This window comes from Phoenix dactylifera, chromosome 13, assembly GCF_051530095.1.
Source record: "Phoenix dactylifera cultivar Ajwa chromosome 13, Ajwa_hap1_PhDact_Kaust_v1.1, whole genome shotgun sequence".
Taxonomy (NCBI): Eukaryota; Viridiplantae; Streptophyta; class Magnoliopsida; order Arecales; family Arecaceae; genus Phoenix; species Phoenix dactylifera.
Genome location: NC_143202.1, coordinates 22,849,095 through 22,870,354, shown reverse-complemented (window position 1 = coordinate 22,870,354; position 21,260 = coordinate 22,849,095). Strand labels below are relative to the sequence as shown.

The 21,260-nt window shown below is 35.6% G+C and overlaps 1 protein-coding gene and 1 long non-coding RNA gene across 2 annotated transcripts; one reads left to right on the top strand and one right to left on the bottom strand.

Moving 5' to 3' along the window:
- Positions 1–4,687: 4,687 nt before the first annotated feature.
- Positions 4,688–15,931, top strand: LOC113461561 (furostanol glycoside 26-O-beta-glucosidase-like). Its single transcript, XM_088710175.1, has 13 exons — positions 4,688–4,877; positions 4,989–5,058; positions 7,861–7,919; positions 8,002–8,077; positions 8,341–8,418; positions 8,506–8,593; positions 9,206–9,449; positions 9,835–9,950; positions 10,061–10,281; positions 11,268–11,302; positions 13,551–13,650; positions 14,052–14,160; positions 15,627–15,931. Exons 1-13 carry the CDS (start codon positions 4,740–4,742, stop codon positions 15,793–15,795), a joined length of 1,503 nt encoding a protein of 500 aa, XP_088566301.1. The 5' UTR covers positions 4,688–4,739; the 3' UTR covers positions 15,796–15,931.
- Positions 15,932–16,736: 805 nt separating this feature from the next.
- On the bottom strand, positions 16,737–17,950 carry LOC120112170 (uncharacterized). Its single transcript, XR_015972813.1, has 2 exons — positions 17,302–17,950; positions 16,737–17,171 (listed from the first exon to the last, which is right to left on the bottom strand). It is a non-coding gene; the product is annotated as an uncharacterized LOC120112170 (long non-coding RNA).
- Between the last annotated feature and the right edge of the window lie 3,310 nt (positions 17,951–21,260).

Sequence of the window (21,260 nt, the reverse complement as noted above, 5' to 3'; positions counted from 1 at the left end):
AAGATGATCGAGAAAGAAATACCTGTTGAGCCACAAATTCCAAGAGTTGGGACTCACTGACAGTGCTATCGAGCAGTCTGACAACAAAAGCCACGGGCACCTGACCTGCTTCTTCATTAGGGTATCTGCCACAGCAACAAATATACCTTGCATGTTGGTATGTGTTGCTGGAAATTGGACCCGGGGGCCGCCGCGAAGCCAGGGAAGGAGGAGCTCCGCTGCTGCAGGGGGCGGACGGCGGTGCGCCGGCTGGCTGCGTCCTCCGCCGGGGGGCGTGGGAGCGTCCGAAGAGGGGTGGTGCGTCCAGTCCTGTCCTGTCCTGCAAAAAAGTCCCGGCCGCCGGCCCTCCGATGCCTAAGTCAGAGGGGGCAAGTATGTGGAGAGAGCAGGGGAGAGAGTATGTGGAGAAGACAGAATCTTGTGTTCAATTGTGTCTGTGCTGTTTTCTTCCTTTTTCCCCCGGTCTAGGAGGGTTCTCTCCAGCTCCGGGTTTTTTTTCTCTTGCTTTTGGTCCCCCTTTCCTCTTCCCCCCAGGTTCCCTTTTATAGGAGGATTCGGTTACCTGGGAGGTGACATGAGGTTTGTCCTGTTATGTGATAATTGGGCACGATTTGGCCCATTAATGGCGTGGTGGAAAATAAGGCCGAATCAGACCGGAACCAGGGAGTTGTCACGGTCGATCGGACCTGTTGGAGTGGTTGAACCGCCGGCCGTAGCGGGCCTGGGGTCTGTGGATGGTAAGTGCATTTATTACCGAATGAACTGGCGGTCAGGTAGAGCCATGCGCTCTGATGGTTCAGTGATCCGAAGATCGTCTTGGGCCGTGTTCATTAAATGACTGAGTGCATCGGAGACTTGAGAGAGTCTCGTGCATTAATGGCAGGTCGTGCCGAATACCTGCGAAGATCTTATGCCTTGATGGCTTGGAGATAGTGGCAGGTCGCAAGCCGTAGGAGTTGTCAGTCCCTTGGACTTTAGGCGGAGGTTAAACATTTGGTTAAGGCATCGGCTCGGCAAGAGTGCCGAGCCGAGCTGGTCGCCCAATGGGGCGCCCTGTGGCGGGGTTGCTTCAAGTACTCCTGGTCGGCGCCCTTTAGGCGAGCACCTTCTAGCAGAGCGCCTTGGCGCTGTCTTTGGTCGGCACTTTCTAACCGAACAGCTTTGGGTGGGGCACCTCTTGGCGCGCGCTCTGGTCGACGCCCTCTAGTCGAGTGCCTTCCTGGTCGGCATCCTTTGGCCGAGCAGCTTTTCGGTCGGCGTTCTTCGGCCGAGTGGCTTTCCAGTCGGCACTTCTTGGCCGAGCAGCTTTTCGGTCGGCGCTCTTCGGCCGAGTGGCTTTTCAGTCGGCACTTCTTGGCCGAGCAGCTTTTCGGTCGGCGCTCTTCGGCCGAGCGCCTCTGTGGATATATGACTTGGGGTTTTTCCCCTAACAGTATGTAAAGCAACTGCTAAAATAATATGGACCCCTTTATCATGGCTGTGAATGTAGCCTGTCTAATTTATCATTTTTCTTCTACATTTTTGCTATGGAGATGATAGATTACTCACGGAACCACAGCAGCTTCGATGATATTTGGATGTGTTTGAAGCAAGTGCTCTAGTTCTGCAGGAGGGACCTGGACCATACAACTAGCATGAAGAAACTTGGTTTGTCCGATGTATATTGCAATAAATTTATACTTGTTTAAAATTTTGCATGACAGTTAAATAAGCTGTAACGAGGATACGCATGTGATAGCAGAAGGTAGTTTAATAACATAATAAGTATCTAGCGCACATTGAAAAATTCTTTCGCGATGATGCTAACAAAATATTTGAAATATCCAATTAAGGATAAATCATAGGGAGGCCACGAGTACCAGTCAGATATATTTGGTAAATCTCATCCAAGGTTGGCCGCATCGGTATCGAGATCTGTTCCGGTCGGCGTCCGGTACGGATCGGTATTGGTCCGAACTGAGCCGAACTGGAAGAAACCGGACCCCCTAGGGGCCAGAGCCAATCAGGTTCTAGCCCCCTAAGGGCCGGAACCGTTTTCTACTTCCGAACCAATCCGGTCGGAGACTGGATCGGCTCGGTTCAGCTTTCCTTGATCCCATCAGACACAACGCATCCATTCCACATGAGACCTAAATGATAGAAAGTCAAGGAATTGCATGACAAGACTTTGAATTTTTGAATCCATAGAACTGTCAGTTTGAAAGTAGTTTGAAAACACGAAGTAGCAGCCGAATGACTACTTGCAACACAAGAAGTTTGCCGGTGTTGAGCTACTCAGATGCTGTTGCACTTTAAGAATGCAATGCACAGGACATCATTAAAATCTGAATCAAATTAGTGGCACCTTGAAAGCATGTGCTATCTATGCTGATGGCTGTACATTGAAGAATATCTAGATTTTCAAGCATAGTATAAAAGAGATGGAAAAGGCAACATATCATTCTCACCATGGATTTGGCTCAGAAAAAAGAAAAAGTTCTGCTTCTTATTGCACATGAATAAATGTTTTCATTTAATTTTCCCCTTCAATTTGTAAGCTAATACAGCAGAACTCACTTATCACTGTTAAAGCCTGCTGCATGAGGGCCAATATCATAAAAAACATGAAAACAAAGGGTGGCAAGATTGCAATGAAACTGGAGGACTTCTGTGGATACTAAATTCTAAATCTAATCTCAACATTGTGTCCAGCACATGCATTTATAAGTGGAGCAAGCAAACTCTGTCTTACAGTTAATATTAAGATAGTATCCAGCAGGGCCTTCTGTAAAGCAAATGGGCTTTATTTATTGTTTGATTTGCACAATTATTCCTCCTTTGACTACAGTTTTTTTATAATCTGACGGTCTAGGATGGCTCTTAATTAAGCAGGGCTAAGAGTCCAGACCACCCCTCATAAATTGCTGATCACTTACATGTTCACATGTATTTAGTCCTTAAATGCTAAAATCGGTCCATTTTGACTGAAAACCAATCAATTTTATGAAGCCATCTACCACATTTATTCGTTACTGACTCAAGAGAACTACCGTGCATGCGAGTACGTATATGAATAGTCCATCTTTTCTTTTCTTTGCTAAACAAAAGTTCTATTGCTATTGCCTAGCATATGAAGAGCCGGCAAAGCCCTCATCAAGCTCTCGATGTTGAATAAACTAGGAAATTGTAACTTAATATGTCCTAGGTACTTAATATCAAGTTTTTGTGTTCTTCAACAGATTTTTTTAAAATCCTGCCATATCACATTTGCTTAGAAAATGTTGTTTCTTGATTTCATAGTAGAGATGTGCGTCGATCATATCTTTCCTGCTACATGCTAACATGACACTCGTAGTTGTTTAATTTAGACTACCATCAGCATCATAAAAATGTTTTACTTTTACATTCCATCTTGATATCCTCTTGATAAGGTGCAAAGAACGGTAGAAAATAGTTTTTAATAGTTTTCTTCCCTCTCTTGTTTTTCCATTGTGCTACTTATTGATTAGAAGGAAAACTAATGGTGGCCTATTTAGGTTTAAGGGCATTTGTTGGCTAGTTGAAAGGTTGATGTTAATGTGGCCTACATAGGTTTTAAGGGCATATCTTGGCCAGTTGGAAGGTTGATGTTAATTGACTTCTTTCAATATACCTAATGATTATATGATTTTAAAATCAAGTGGACAATATGCTGAATCGAAAGTCTATACCGACCGTGTAATGCATTGTGTTTCCCATGTTTTATCAGATTTTGAAATAGATAGAGCAAGATTAAGTTTCAAGGAGCACCGACCACTCTGTTCCAAGCCTTCCAATGGAGCCCACCCTTTTCTTTCTTTTACACGTGGGCATGGCCTGGCTCAGGTGCCCACATAACGATGGGAGGCCCATGGAGAGCCGTTGAACTTCGTGCGGTATGCCGTGTGGAAGAATGCTCTCTCTCTCTCTCTCTCTCTCTCTTTTATTTTCGCTAAAACGGATAACGTATACAAATACAGCTAAGAAAATCAAAAGGCAGAACATTAGGAGAGCAATAGGCAATTCCACCTCTTTCTTCCATAAGTGGTCCTCCCAATGATTGGCAACAAAAGATGCTACGCAATCCGCCGCCCCGTTGGCTTCTCTAAACACGTGCTTTGCCTTAAGTCTATACCGTCCACATAATGCGTTGTGTTTCCAACTCCGAAGACTTGGACCAATTCCAACTCCCAAGTCTTAACCCCAAGACTTGGACCAATTCCATCACCCAAGACTATATATACCTAATTCGAGTTCCCAAGATTGGGACATGCAGTGTGGAAGAATTGTCTCTTTTAAAGGAAGAATCGCATGTGCGAAGCATCACGTTGACCTGGACAAATGTTTAATTCTCTTCTTAATTTACATGAACACTGGCGAGACGTCCAAATTAATGCAATGTGGATTTTTCACTGAACCAAGTTGGCGTTCTCTAAGCTTTCAATCAGGCGATGTTGTAGTTGGTCATATTACAATTTAGAATATTCTACATTTTTGAATGAATCAGATTAAACAGCCACTCAAGATTTGCATTGGCTCAGTCCAGATGTTTCACCAATGAAGTGGTCGCGAAAGCTATGTGAGAATGCATCAACAAATCCAGCTCTATATTCCAACTCCCAAGACTTGGACCAATTCCTCGAGCTAAACACGCAATGGCTGGCAATATATATAGATAGGCTCCTTGCTTGCAGAGGCCTTCTCGTAATGCATTGAGCTCTGCTGGTGTGCGTACTGCTGTCATGGCGCCTCCAGTAGAGTCTCCTCAGAGCAAGAGGAAAAGATCGGAACCTCTAACGGGGGTTCCGGCTAAGGTGACTTTAGGAAGGAGTAGCTTCCCTCCTGGTTTTGTCTTCGGTGCTGCCTCTTCTGCTTACCAGGTCTCTCTCTCTCTCTCTCTCTCTCTCTCTCTCTCTCTCTCTCACACACACACACACACACATACATCCATGACACTAATATGGGCTGTTTGCTGATGGGACATGGTGAAGGTGGAAGGAGCGTGGAATGAAGGAGGGAAGGGGCCAAGTATATGGGACACCTTCACCCATAACAACAAAGGTTGTCGCTTGGAAACCTCCACTATCATTTTTAACTTTTTTTTGCACTTAGAAGTAAAAATCGTATGAAGGCATTGGAAGATCTAGGAAAAGAAAATGATTGCCCTGCAGGTGGACGCTTGCTACCCCAAAAACTAGGATAATAAATTGAAATCAAAAGTCATCTATTAGTTTATTTCTAAAGTTTAAGGATAATGAGTTCCGCAAACATGCTTCTACCGCTGCTAAAAATTCCTCTTTCCTTCCATAACTTGCCGTTGGATAGGTTACTCACGTATAACCCATTCATGCATTGAAATCGGCCAGCTAATATAACAATAGATTTTGTGCAAATATACCCTTCTAAATATTAGAATTTACGAGAATACCTCTCAAAATTGATATTTCATGTATACTCTTATAAAACACTCGTGTTGCATGTATATATATTTTTTTCTTTTTTCTTGCATATATACTTACACCATCTAATGTCGTTAAAAAATTAGCACTTTAAAATTTTACTTACTAAAATATCCTTAACATGCAAAAAGAAACATTTATATTATTATACATACAAATAGCAACTCTATGAGGGTATTCATGTAATTTCACATATTCACGAGAATTTATGCATAAAAAATTCTAACTTTATTTTTGTCTATTTTAACTTGTTTTAACACTTAGTTTAGTCTAGTGCTTGCTCCTCAATATTTTTTATAAAAATATTGCTCAGAAAAAAGATAGATTAAATGATTAGATAACAAAGAGAGTTATGAAAGTTCTTTCACTAATCATGAGATTATTCTACTTTATTCTTCTTTATTTATAACAACCGTTATATCTTATTTCATCAAAAACTAGCGTATAATATTTATTGTTATAGATGCATATGAGGACATGATCAGAATATAGAAATGGATCATAATCTCTTAAAGGCACATGATAGATTGCAATTATCAAGCTTTCTTGCTCTTGCTTATGAATCTGAAGGATTTTGAAGTCCTTCAATGGTCTTGTTTGGGGATGATTGATATTGTTCTTCCATCCATGAGCACAACAGGAACAAAGAAGCTTTTGGCAAAAATATACTAAGATATATTAAGATGATAGATGTCCTAAATAGTAGCTAAGATTATTGCAACTAATAAGTTGGTTTCTACAATTAGGGATGGCAAAAGTACATTAACCTAACTCGACCAAGCAATTTGGGTGGGGCATAGGTCGATAAGTTCTTCAATTCAGGTTGGGTATGGTTCAAACTCTTGACCTGAACCCGAAACATGTCGATATGGGTTAGAACTTTGACATGACTCGAATCATGATGGTAGAGTTCTATTTGGATCAGGCGATATAAGTCAAGTTAAATCATCAATGTCTTTAAGTAAAGATACAGCAAGTGATTAATTTTTTAAATATTACAAGTCATGAAATATAAAGATTTAGATATAGTATGTTGGGTTGATGGAAGAACAACCTTTGCATATTATATTACTTTATGGGTCAAATGGGTTATGAGGGTTGACATATTAATGGTTATAAATCAGAGGTTCTTGACATGACATCAAGTCGGGTTAGCTACAGATTAAGTTTTTATATATTACCATCCATATCTATAATAACCAAAAAGAAGTTTTCTAAATTTTATATTCTTTTTTAAGGAAAAAGATTTGGTATCAATTTATGTCTAGCTAGCACATTTACGGTGAGCATTTTAATTTAATTTCTCTTCACAATTAGGTTTGTGTGGTGCAACTCGTTAGTTTTATTTATGCACATAGTCGTATTTACTCTATACTTATTTGCAACCATGTTGAAGGATTGAACATAAAATGTCAGAAAATCGAGGATCATGCCTCAATTACCCCATTATTCTTTAATTGAAGGTTGAAGAACAGTTTTGGTCAAAGTATCTAGGACATGAGAATTAGTACTAAACTAATTATATATTATTCAAAGTATATTTATTTTTTTACGCTCAAAAAAGAAATACTGATCTCTCTTTTTTCACACTTTTCATGCACTAGAGATTGGAGTTGTGCTTAGATTAGCTCTTGCCCTATAGTCAGTATGCATGAGGATCAACACCTCCTGATTAGTTCCATCTCTTCTTCAAATTCACATAACTAGAACATCATCTGTATAGACATTTGATGCACAAAGTTGGATACTTAATTTGCTTCCCTACTCATCTATAGTTTATAACTTCAACTAAAAGTCAAATAATCAAAAGGAGATGTATAAGCTAAGTATTCAAACCTAAAACTGCTAGAAATGACCAACAAAAAAAAATTCGCTCAGCATCTCAACCTAGAGCATGAACATACGTGCATGCATGCATATAATATATGTACATACGTATATACATATACATACAGTACACACATAAACATGTATTCAAATAATCAAAAAGAGATGTATAAGCTAAGTATTCAAACCTAAAACTGCTAGAAATGATCAACAAAAAAAAGTTCGCTTTGCATCTCAACCTAGAGCATGCACATACATGCATGCATGCATATAATATATGTACATACATACATACATATACATACACACACTTGACTATAATTACACACATAAACATGTATTTGTATATATAAAATTATTTTAATTTTAGCACCTATTCCCATATCCAAAGACATACTAAGGGAACTAAGAAACTTTAATTTCCTGGTTATGCTCTTCTGCATAAGTTGAATCCTTGTTCAAATCTTTGTTGATGCTACATGGAACGGTTGTTTTTTCCTTTTCTTAAACTAAAGGTTTGTCTGCATATTGGGGCAGAATCCAGGTCTTATGTAAATGCTTTCATGCTATTTTGTAGATAAAATTCGAGACAAAAGCACCGGAGACATTGCAACTGACTCATACCACAGATTCAAAGTAGGTATAGTGAAGGTCGACTCGATGTCCCTGTACTTATCGCACCTCTTAACTCGATTCCTTTTATTTATAATGGTCACAGGAAGATGTTAAAATAATGAAGGATATAGGCATGGATTCATACCGATTCTCCATTTCTTGGTCAAGGATATTGCCAAGTAAAGTTCTAATTCTATGTTTCATGTCTATAGATATGTGTGCTTCTTCTAGTTGTTAAATTTTATGCATAGCTATGGAGTTTGTTGAACTAAAGTGTAAGCTAACCATCTAAGTTGCCAATTATCAATATAGATTTTGGAGCAGATGTCATACTTGCCTCCAAAATTCCATAAAACTTCTTTATGATGAAACTTACTTGAACACCGAGGCAGTATAGCTTGCATCAATTTTATCCATAATTATAAGCATCTTAACCTTGCAGAGGGCAAATTAAAAGATGGAGTAAACCCAGAAGGAATCAAATACTACAATGATCTCATCAACGAGTTAATAAAAAATGGTAATAACAAGTAAGGATAATCTTAGATGTTTTTCATCCTTTTGCAAGTCTCAGCAATTATGTAATACTTCCATGATTATCGTGCAGGAATAAAGCCCTTTGTCACCCTATTTCATTGGGATGTACCACAAGCATTAGAGGATGCATATCAAGGCTTCTTGAGTATTGAGATTGTGTAAGTGTCTAAGTTCACTGACAAGGATTTTTCTATTTTCATCATGTCATCACCCAAAGATTATGATCAGAACTAGTATTTTTGGTGGAAATGTGGACAGAACTAATCTTAAATCTAAAGTTCAATAAGGCTATAACTTATATACTCAAAGGGTGAAGATAAAATCGAAATAAATGGGGTAAGATATGTTGGTAATGGTAATAATTACAAATAAGTTATTCTATATAACACAATTTCTAGCTTTAAATTTTAAAAAAGCAAATATTTCTTAACTCATTGTGATAATGTATAGTACAAGAGAATTGATAATGCAATTAATGCATCTGGATATATCTATAAGTGTGTATCATGTTATAGGCTACAGACTTATGATCCGTTTTTGTATTTTGATTTCCAACTATATATGAACTTGTCTTTAATATGTAAAGGAACCTAATATGTATATAGTATATATTATTTTATAAAATTATTGTGCTGACTTTATGTAGTTCTAATTAATATCACCCAAGTTATTTTTTGGATAAAAGGTTATATAGAAGTTATAATTATTTTGTAGTTCTCTTATGGTACATTTTTTGAACACTTCATTTTTTTCTCTCATTTTTGTCTTAGGAACGACTTCAAGGATTTTGCAAACATATGCTTTGAAAAATTTGGAGACCGAGTTAAATACTGGATCACTTTAAATGAGCCATGGAGTTTTAGTAGTTTGGGATATTCTCTTGGAGAGCAAGCACCTGGGAGAAGCTCTTTAGGATCTTCAGAGGGTGACTCCATGAAGGAACCATATATTGTTGCTCACCACCTTATTCTTTCTCATGCAACAGCTGCTAGGCTCTACAAAAACCAATTTCAAGTAAGATGAAATTAAATTTTGTGATGATTAATTATTGCATATTACATATGTACTTGCTTTTTAATCGATAGTGTTGTTTTTGAATATACAAAAAATTTGAAATAAATTGTATCCATCAAATAAGTTCTATAAAATGATATAAACTATTTCAAAATTATAAATTATTTAACTTGCCATATTTACTAGCATTTCCAATCAGCTATTGCATGGGTGATTCTACATATTGAGAATGAACTCTATTACTTTCTTACATAAAATATATAAACAATTATACATTACTTTTAAATTGATTGGAATCCATAATATTTATTTAATTTTCAATTCATTTTTATTGTCTACATGCAATTTCGAACCTTATTAATACCAACTACGAATTTTATGTTAGGCTGAACAACAAGGTGAAGTAGGAATTACCCTTGTAAGTATGTGGTTTGAGCCATATTCAAAATTGTATCAAGACAAAGAGGCTGCAAATAGAGCCATTGAGTTCATGCTTGGATGGTTAGTAAAAATATAAATTATCATCATTATAATTTCTATAAAAATATATTAACATGTCCATGGTATACTATTTTTTCTAACTTTCATCTTAATTAATCAAATTTACACAGGTACATGGATCCATTAGTCTATGGAGATTATCCATTCAACATGAGAGCATTGGTTGGGGAGAGGCTTCCTTTCTTTACAAGCGAGCAGTCAGAGATGATTAAAGAATCCTATGATTTTATTGGAATTAACTATTATACTTCTAGATATGCAAAAAGTGTTTCAATCTCACAGAACTATTCACCTACTATTAGCATTAATGACTCATATGCCGAGCAATTTGGTATGTCAATTGATTGACTAATTTAATGAAAATATTTTATGTTTGCAAGTTTCTTCTATATTTAATTTTTTTTATTACTTTTAGAAGGTATATATTCTTTCATCATCCAAAATGGCTTTCCTTTCAACTCTGAAGTTTGAATGTAAAGACAAAAAAAAAACGAAAAATTCTGATCTTTTTTGGTTTTCTTAAAGTTGTTAATCATTTATTTCACTTCTTAGGGTTTAAATACATATACTTTGTACCTATTTTGATTTTCTATGAATAGTCTATCAAACCCTCATTGCTACATATGTTAGGTTTTTGCTTGTCTTTTTTCTCAAAAAGTAAGAAAAGCCCCACCCCCTCCTTGCTCTATGATTCTTATTAAAGAAAATAAAATATAGAAATATATTTTTATTAAAAAATATAGAAATAGGAAACTATCAAATATTTAGATTATTATGTTGATTGAATAATAATAAAATTGGGATATAACATATTATCAATAGTTTCATATTTATTTTCAATATGTATATACTAAATTATAATAAAATGGATGAGTATATGTTCATTTAAGAATTAAGTGCCTCTTTTTTGGATAGAAAACAAGTTCTAAGTTAGGTATTCTTATAGTTTAAAAGGAATTACGTTACTTTGTTAGCATATTAAATTTAGTATTATGGTTATGGGAACTTTCGGAAATGGACATAGTTATGTTTAGAAAATACAGCCATTGAGTTAAAACTGATATCTCAATAATTATACGAAGCTTATCTTGTTAAAATTTGTCACCTAAAATACTAACATATATTATTACTTGTTCTATTTTTTGAGATATTTTATATATATAAGATAGGATGCTACTTATTCATGATAATATTTAGAACCTAAAGCTAAAAAATAGTTGATACAATGCTTCTTCTATGAAAAGAATAATCATTTGAAGTAATTTGAAAGCCATTTTTTAGCCACTTGTCCAATAATTATACTTTTTTTTATTGCAGAAACAAAAGATGATGGTGTTCCTATTGGACAATTGGTAAAATGTCATCTTCTTTTTTTACTTATTATTTTGCCCTGCAAATGAGTTGCACTTGAAATAGTTATACATTCAATCCCAATTTCTTTAATAAATGAAGAAATTCTATCTTCTAATTCACTTAGAATATGCATTGCTAACATGCTATTTTCTATTAAAGGTTTCTCTTACTTGGCATAGCCTGTATTTGGATGATATAATTAGTTAAACTAGTAAATAGAAAATGATAACTCAGATTTTACAAATGGCAACTTAGACTTCGTATGTCTTCGACAATACTATTATATTTTAATTTTTGACAATTGTACAAAAGAGTGGAGATCTAATCATTGATGATACATCACTAAGCTATCTATCGAGAAAAAAAAATATTGCTAAACTATGGAACTATAAACTTTCAAGTCTAAATCTTATATTTAACTCATATAATGTCGCTACATAATTTTTTTTCTAAAGTGAAGAAATTTATTTTTCTCCTTCAAAGGCTAATGGAGAAATATAGATAAAAGACCAAGATATCTATATAGTTTTTATTGATTTAAAGAAAGCATATAATAGAGTTCCTAGAGAAGTCTTATGATGAGTGTTAGAGAATAAAAAAAAATGTTATACATTTTAATGTGATCAAGGGTATGCATGATAGAGTGGTTACTAGTGTGAGAGCTATTGATGGTAATACTAATAAGCTTCTAGGTTTACACCAAAAATCTACTTTAAGGTCTTACCCTTTTGCGCAAGTTATAAATAAGTTTACTAAGTATATTTAGGGTAATATTCCTTGGTGCATGCTATTTGTAGATGATATGACCTTGGTGAGTGAAGCTAAGGTCATGATGAATCATAAGTTGGAATGATGGAGAAGTGTAATTAGAATCCAATAATTTTAGATTAAGTAGAAGCAATATGGAATGCACTGACTACAATTAAATTAGTAAAATTCAAAATAAAGATGAAAGTAAAAATTGAGGATCATGAAGTTTCCACGAATGATCATTATTTTTTTGGTAGCTAAGATCGATTGTTCTCTAGAAAGGGGAGATTGAAGAGAATGATATCCATAGAACTAAAGCAAGTTTGGATAAAATGGAAAAGTTATTTGGAAAATTATATTGTCATAGGATATCTGCCAAGTTGGAAAAAAATTATAGAATAACTGTATGACTAGCTATGCTTTATGGAATAGAATATTGGGCAATTAAAACTAATATGTGAACAAGATGAATGTCGTTGAAACAAAAATATTGAGAGAGACATCTGGTCATACAAAAAAAATAAAAAGAATAAGAAATAAAGTTATTCATAAAAAGATAAAGGTACCATCAATTAAGGACAAATTGAGAGCAGGATAATTTAGATAGTTTGGACACATATAATAATATAAGCCAAGGGATGAACCAGTATAACAGAGTGATTATATATATATAAGGAAAGAGGGAGAAAGGTAGATCAAAAATTACATAGGATGAAGTAGTAAGAAAGAATTTGACTTCTCAACATCATTACAAAAATATAGTCTTAAACTGAGCAGAATGGAGAAATAGAATTCATGTAGCAACCTCGACTAATTTAGGATAAAAGTTTAGTTAAGTTTAGTTGAATGGAATAGAAACACAATTCATATAAAGGATAAAACAATAACATGAAAGTATTAGGGGCCAAGGTACATATTCAATTTAGTACTCGAAATGATAGTTGATATGGAGAAAATGACTCTATAGATTAACATTTTGTAATTTTTCTATTGCTAGTTGTAGAGTAAATTGATATCCCCCTCATATATATATATATATATATATTTAGTAATGTCAATTTATGTAATTAAATTAAATAAGGGGATCCAAAAAGGAACTAACTTACTTTTTAACTTATAAAGTACAATTTATTTACTAATGCTAAAGTAATGATAGTTTCTTATCAAACCAATATTCATAAAAATAAAAGGTATAATGTCTCGAATCTTTGATGATCATTTTGAAATAATAGAAAGTGGATAAGTTTTGAATCAATATATACACGAATGTTGATAGTTTGTCATTTGATTTATATATACTCCATATATTGTAAATTGAAGGTAGCCATAACTTAGGAAAACTGCATACTCCCTTTGCTCTTATAAAAATTCATCTTTTAAATCCTTAAATATTTTACTTGCATGTAACATTATATTTATTTCTCATTATTAAGGATATAATCATTTAATATTATTTGTATGACCAAGATTTCATCTAATGCACTTTCCTTCTTGCAGGATGGTACATGGATATATGTCTACCCTCATGGAATAAAAAATCTTTTATTATATACAAAGAGGAGATATAAAGACCCAAAAATATACATCACTGAAAATGGTTAGTAATTTTACAATGCAAATATGGTTAAATATAAGGGCATATGATTGGGAAAAAATTAATTAAAGTTGTTTTTGTTGCATGTGTTATACTTTTTGGTTTGCAAAACAAAATCTTTTGTCAAAAGAAACTAAAATAAAAATTATAGGTAAATCTATGATTACCTATTGCGAATTTTTAAGTTGCTGTAGAGTACATTTTATGTAGAACTACAAAACATTGTCTTTCATTGCATATTTTTCAAATACTTATAAATAAATAGAATCATCAGATCAAAGTTACGAAAACTTTAGATAGATTTGGAATATGAAATGATATTCTTCCTTTACTCCTCAATGGAGCATAAGCCTCTTATCTCTACTATTTTTCTTATTGTTATAAATAAAACTCTCTTTTTACAGGTACTTGTGAACCAGACAATTCAATTCTAACATTGAAACAAGCACGTGATGATCCACATAGAATCAATTACCTCTCAGTCCATCTTGCTCAAATTCGTGAAGCCATACAGTAAGTCAACATATCTTAGATGTGACTTCCCTATAAGCTTGGTGAAATTGTAGTGATCTCATGCATGATATTTCTATGAACTATTGTTTTCATAAATATACAAACTTTAACAAACAAAAGATGGTTAATATATATAGTATGTACATCCAAGAATAATATAATTATACTTATTAATAAGCCTTCAACATATATAGAATAACAATACTATCTTTTTTTCTTGATATGTAGGACCAAAAGGATTTACAAAGTTTAGCTAAACCACCATAAAATAATGCCAAGGGCTACTATGTAATTGGTATTCATGATTAGTATAAGAGAAGCTATTGCATACATCCTTGTGATACAAATTACTTGTACAATAGATATTAAGGTAATTAGACTTGTGTAGACATGTGTTGAGCCCAACCTATTATACAAGTAATTTATATCATAAGCCAATAGAAAAACTACAAGTAATTGATATTGAGTTCATTTATATCCAAAGCTACTCTTGGATATTTATAAATATAGGTCTAGCCCAGCCTGCAATTTTATGATTTTGCTGGTTGTACTGGCCCAGCCTACAAATTCTATAGGATTTTCAGTCCATTCATATGTTCAAGTGATTCCTTGTTGATTCCATCATATACGTATCGATTTCTTTTCAATGGATCTAGAATAGATAGATATCTTGTCTCATCAATAGATAGAAATGGGAGATTTATCCTATTTTTGAAAAATTTCCTCTTCTCTATCCATTCCTACTCTATCGATCTTTCAGAACAGATCGGCCCATCTATTAATCGATTTGAAAATAACATTCATCTCACTTTTCGTTCATTTCCACCATACCATAATCACCGCCACAATAAGAAAGAAACAAGCAAAACAGTTAGAAACGCTCATTTCGCCATGCCCAACATTTCTTATTCACAGCAACGCCAACAAAATGTTTCGATTCGGACTTCGTAGAGCTGGTGTTGTTGTCTTTGCGTAGGGCCATCCCCCACTCCTGTACCAGGGCACTAAAGGGTTTTACTTTTGAAACAGGCGGCTGTATTTTGCTGACATGCTTTGGTCTTGCTTGTGTGCCCATAGCTCAAAATAGGTAACCCAATGGCTGCTGCCTATAGTTGTTTTACATCAGACTATTAGAATTTAATCATATAAGTAATTCAATAGTATCTTCTACTGCTTGAATCTTAATCCTATATTGCAAAAGAAGTGTAGAGTATACTGCACAATATGATGTGATTACCAGCATAAGTTATCGCCTGTGAACTTTGGTCCATGAAGACTAGCATACATACTTTTTTTCCTACAAACAGAATGAGGTTCTAGATTATGACTTGTGCTCATTGTTCAGATTTTGAGATTTTTTTATAATAAGAAAATCATACATATAAATTCATTTAAATTAATAATCATTTTTCTGTAGAATATCACTTTATTTGATTCTCTAACCATTATCTCTTTATTAATTGTAGAGAGGGAGTCCTTGTGAAAGGATACTTTGCTTGGTCTCTTACGGACAATTTTGAATGGGACAAAGGCTACACCCAACGATTTGGGCTAACATATATCGATTATGATGATGACCTCCAGCGCTATCCAAAAAAGTCTGCCGAATGGTTCACTAGGTTTCTTTATTCCTAAACTGCGTCTCATTAAAACCGTCCAGCTTCTATGGGCTGGCTCTAGTTGGGTTTCTTTCTACAATTGGTTCATGTTTCAGTGAAGATTAACTTCCCGTATTAGTGGTGTGCTGAAATAAAAGTAGCGTTTAAACTTTTATGAGATTTGTTCGTCACTTTTATGCGATGCATACTACTCCCTTGATGGTAGATTATCTGCAATTGTTTGCTATTTTTTACGAATTCCTCGACATATAAAACTCTGATCGCATAAGTAGCATATTAAACAAAAGAAATCCACCAAGAATGGTCCATATATATAGAGTTTTTTTTTATTAACCATTTAAGGATGTCAATGTATGCTGCTAGACTTGGTCCCAAATTACAACGATTAACACACATTATTGGCAAAGATGTCCATGAGCCTTGAGCTATGCAAGATAGGATTTTAGAGACAGCCAAGCTCAAGCAAGCAAAAATGTGCTGCATGACTTTCAGTATCAAATTATGTTACGATGTGAGGCTAAAGTGATGGCACTTGAGATAGAAATCATCGTAAAATAATGGCTGGAAACTGATTTTGTCAATTCATTATAACGTTAAGGCTCCACATGTTGTGTTGACGGCTCAGTCGGGTTCATAGGTTGAGCAACAACAAAAAAAAAAAATCTGAACCTAGATGTTTTGTAATCGCATTGAATTGTTATGCTCAAGTTCAACTTAATGCTTTTTATGGACCGCCAGGCGAAAACAAATCCTCCAAAATCTGATCTGTGCAAGATTGCTAAAATTTGGATGATTGGTAGATTTTGACAGGCCCAGATAAAAACTTAGTGAAGATTCCCCTTTTCAGCTAAAAGCAATCCTTTTATAATATACCTACCGATACATTTTAAGTTGCCTTATTGCCAAGGCCTGTTGATATCAATCATCATTAAAGTTTGACTAATAAATCAATACACATAGAGGCAACAATTTAAATACAATATATCACTAAAGTTTGACCACAAGCCGCAGAGTGCGCTGTTTGTACCTAGCGTCTTCATGTAAAAGATTTTAGTTTAAACATTTGTATCCCTTTAAAAAACTAATATGCAATACATATGGGATCCAGGTGTTATTTGACGGGGGGCATACAACAGAAGTCATTTATCACTGCCACAGATGTGACAACTGCCCCCGCTTCTTCCCTTTTTTTTGGATACAGTAATAATATTACCGTAATTAAAAGGAAGCAAGAAACACACAGAAAAAATATCACGAGACATACAATTACAACTTCGAGTTTATTTTTAAGGTTGCAAGCCTCACTAAATCTTTCCTCAAGATCTTACCTGCAGCATTCTTTTGTATTGAATTCACAAACAAAACATGATGGATCCTTTTGTATGGTGCAACCTGCACCATCAAGAAAAAAGAAGCAAGTTATTGTGAAACCTCAAGCCATTAAAGAGAGAACCAGACGACAAGCTGGATTTTTCTCCCTTGAATATACTTAAAATTATGAAGATGATCGAGAAAGAAATACCTGTTGAGCCACAAATTCCATGAGTTGGGACTCACTGACAGTGCTATCGAGCAGTCTGACAACAAAAGCCACGGGCACCTGACCTGCTTCTTCATTAGGGTATCTGCCACAGCAACAAATATACCTTGCATGTTGGTATGTAAAGCAACTGCTAAAATAATATGGACCCCTTTATCATGGCTGTGAATGTAGCTTGTCTAATTTATCATTTTTCGTCTACATTTTTGCTACGGAGATGATAGATTACTCACGGAACCACCGCAGCTTCGATGATATTTGGATGTGTTTGAAGCAAGTGCTCTAGTTCTGCAGGAGGGACCTGGACCATACAACTAGCATGAAGAAACTTGGTTTGTCCCATGTATATTGCAATAAATTTATACTTGTTTAAAATTTTGCATGACAGTTAAATGAGCTGTAACGAGGATACACTTATGATCGCAGAAGGTAGTTTGATAACATAATAAGTATCTAGTGCACATTGAAAAATTCTTTCGCGATGATGCTAACAAAATATTTGAGATATCCAATTAAGGATAAATCATAGGGAGGCCACGAGTACCGGTCAGATATATTTGGTAAATCTCATCCAAGGTTGGCCGAATCGGTATCGAGATCTGTTCCGGTCGGCGTCCGGTACGGATCGGTATCAGTTCAAACTGAATCGAACTGGACGAAACCGGACCTCCTAGGAGCCAGAGCCAATTAGGTTCTCGCCCCCTAGGGGCCAAAACCGTTTTCTACTATCGAACCGATCCAGTCGGAGACCGGGTCGGCTCGGTTCAACTTTTTTTGATCCCATCAGACACAATGCATCCATTCCACATGAGACCTAAATGACAGAAAATCAAAGAATTGCATGACAAGACTTTGAATTTTTGAATCCATAGTACTGTCAGTTTGAAAGTAGTTTGAAAACACAGTAGCAGCCGCATGACTACGTGCAACACAAGAAGTTTGCCGGTGTTGAGCTACTCAGATGCTGTTGCACTTTAAGAATGCAATGCACAGGACACCATTAAAATCTGAATCAAATTAGTGGCACCTTGAAAGCATGTGCTATCTATGCAGATGGCTGTACATTGAAGAATATCTAGATTTTCAAACATAGTATATATAAAAGAGATGGAAAAGGCAACATATCATTCTCACCATGGATTTGGCTCAGAAAGAAAAAGTTCTGCTTCTTATTGCACATGAATAGGTGTTTTCATTTAATTTTCCCCTTCAATTTGTAAACTAATACAGCAGAACTCACTTATTACTGTTAAAGCCTGCTGCATGAGGGCCAATATCATAAAAAACATGAAAACAAAGGGTGGCAAGATTGCAATGAAACTGGAGGACTTCTGTGGATACTAAATTCGAAATCTAATCTTAGCATTGTGTCCAGCACATGCATTTATAAGTGGAACAAGCAAACTCGTAATACAGTTAATATTAAGATAGTATCGAGCAGGGCCTTCTGTAAAGCAAATGGGCTTCATTTATTGTTTAATTTGCACAGTTATACCTCCTTTGACTACAGTTTCTTTACAAGCCAATGTCGACCACAAGACTGCTATTCGCATGGGGTGTTTAATGCACGGCTTTCAGTTAGGTCTAAGATCCAAAGATTATTCAATTATCTAAATTGTCAGTTTTTTGTTGAACCATTTCTTAGTGTTTCCTCATAGTCTTTCCCTAGTTTTATCATAATCTAATAAAAAGTATTTTTTGATAATTTATAGCGAGTAATAAATAATAGAGATAAATACACCAAGGCTCTCTTTTTTTCTCTCTTTCTTTCTTCTTTTCTCCCTCCGTCGTCAGTTTCTCGTTTTGGTTGCCGGAACTATCCTGGTCCGCTGCCGGTACGGCTCGATACACCTAGAATTAGGCGGTTCTGGACGGTTTTGCCGACCATGATGCTACCACTCTAAGTCTTTAGGATTGATGGTTTTCATTATTGATACTGGGTTCTTTTAGTTTGGACAGGGAGAATTTGACATGTTGCACATATTACACTTGATCAAGTCCCAAGGCTTGTACAAAAGGCAGCCATTTGCAGCCTTGATCTCTAGAACTCTTGATTAGTTAAGCCATCAAGATTTGCAGTTACAAAGAATGGAGGGACAGGATCAAATGAAACAATAAAAAAAACAATAAATGCAAAACAAAGGAAGATCTATGGAAACTAGAGAAATGGGGTGAGAGGAAGAAAGCCAAACAAACAAGCAAGAACTGCATGGCTTAAATATCTAGGCAAGAACTGCTTAAGAGCCATCCTAACCTGACGGGCTAGGATGGCTCTTAATTAAGCAGGGCTAAGAGTCCAGACCACCCCTCATAAATTGCTGATCACTTACATGTTCACATGTATTTAGTCCTTAAATGCTAAAATCGGTCCATTTTGACTAAAAACCGATCAATTTTATGAAGCCATCTACCACATTTATTCGTTACTAACTCAAGAGAACTACCATGCATGCGAGTACATATGAATAGTCCATCTTTTCTTTTCTTTGCTAAACAAAAGTTCTATTACTATTGCCTAGCATATGAAGAGCCGGCAAAGCCCTCATCAAGCTCTCGATGTTGAATAAACTAGGAAATTTTAAACTTAATATGTCCTAGGTACTTAATATCAAGTTTTTGTGTTCTTCAACAGATTTTTTTAAAATCCTGCCATATCACATTTACTTAGAAAATGTTGTTTCTTGATTTCATAGTAGAGATGTGCGTCGATCATATCTTTCCTGCTACATGCTAACATGACACTCGTAGTTGATTTAGACTACCATCAGCATCATAGAAATGTTTTACTTTTACATGCCATCTTGATATACTGTTGATAAGGTGCAAAGAACTGTAGAAAATAGTTTTTAATAGTTTTCTTCCCTCTCTTATTTTTCCGTTGTGCTACTTATTGATTAGAAGGAAAACTAATGGTGGCCTATTTAGGTTTAAGGGCATTTGTTGGCTAGTTGAAAGGTTGATGTTAATGTGGCCTACATAGGTTTTAAGGGCATATCTTGGCCAGTTGGAAGGTTGATGTTAATTGACTTCTTTCAATATACCTAATGATTATATGATTTTAAAATCAAGTGGACAATACGCTGAATCGAAAGTCTATACCGACCGTTTAATGCATTGTGTTTCCCATGTTTTATCAGATTCTGAAATAGATAGAGCAAGATTAAGTTTCAAGGAGCACCGACCACTATGTTCCAAGCCTTCCAATGGAGCCCACCCTTTTCTTTTCTTTTAAACGTGGGCACCATAACAATGGGAGGCCCATGAAGAGGCGTTGAGCTTGGTGCGGCATGCCGTGTGGAAAAATTGTCTCTTTCTTTCTCTCTCTTCTTTTTTCTTTTTTTTGCTAAAACGGATAACGTGTACGAATACACTAAGAAAATCAAAAAGCAGAACATTACGGAGAGCAGTAGGCAATTCCACCTCTTTCTCCCATAAGTGGTCCTCCGAATGGTTGGCAACAAAAGATGCTACTCAATCCGCCTCCCCATTGGCTTCTCTAAACATGTGCTTTGCGTTGTGTTTCCAACTCCGAAGACTTGGACCAATTCCTACTCCCAAGTCTTAACCCCAACACTTGGACCAATTCCATCACCCAAGACTATATATACCTAATTCGAGTTCCCAAGATTGGGACATGCCGTGTGGAAGAATTGTCTCTTTTAAAGGAAGAATCGCATGTGCGAAGCATCGCGTTGACCTGGACAAATGTTTAATTCTCTTCTTAATTTATATGAACACTGGCGAGATGTCCAAATCAATGCATTGTGGATTTTTCACTGAACCAAGTTGGCGTTCTCTAAGCTTTTAATCAGGCGATGTTGTAGTTGGTCATATTACAATTTAGAATATTCCACATTTTTGAATGAATGAGATTAAACAGCCACGCAAGATTTGCATTGGCTCAGTCCAGATGTTTCACCAATGAAGTGGTCGCGAAAGCT

What these genes read in the sequence shown, in the direction of transcription:
- LOC113461561 (XM_088710175.1), top strand. Translation starts at nt 4,740, where the DNA reads ATGGCGCCTCCAGTAGAGTCTCCTCAGAGCAAGAGGAAAAGATCGGAA. An exon ending in ACTCATACCACAGATTCAAA is followed by an intron (nt 7,920 to 8,001) that starts GTAGGTATAGTG and finishes TAATGGTCACAG; the next exon opens with GAAGATGTTAAAATAATGAA. An exon ending in TCTACAAAAACCAATTTCAA is followed by an intron (nt 9,450 to 9,834) that starts GTAAGATGAAAT and finishes ATTTTATGTTAG; the next exon opens with GCTGAACAACAAGGTGAAGT.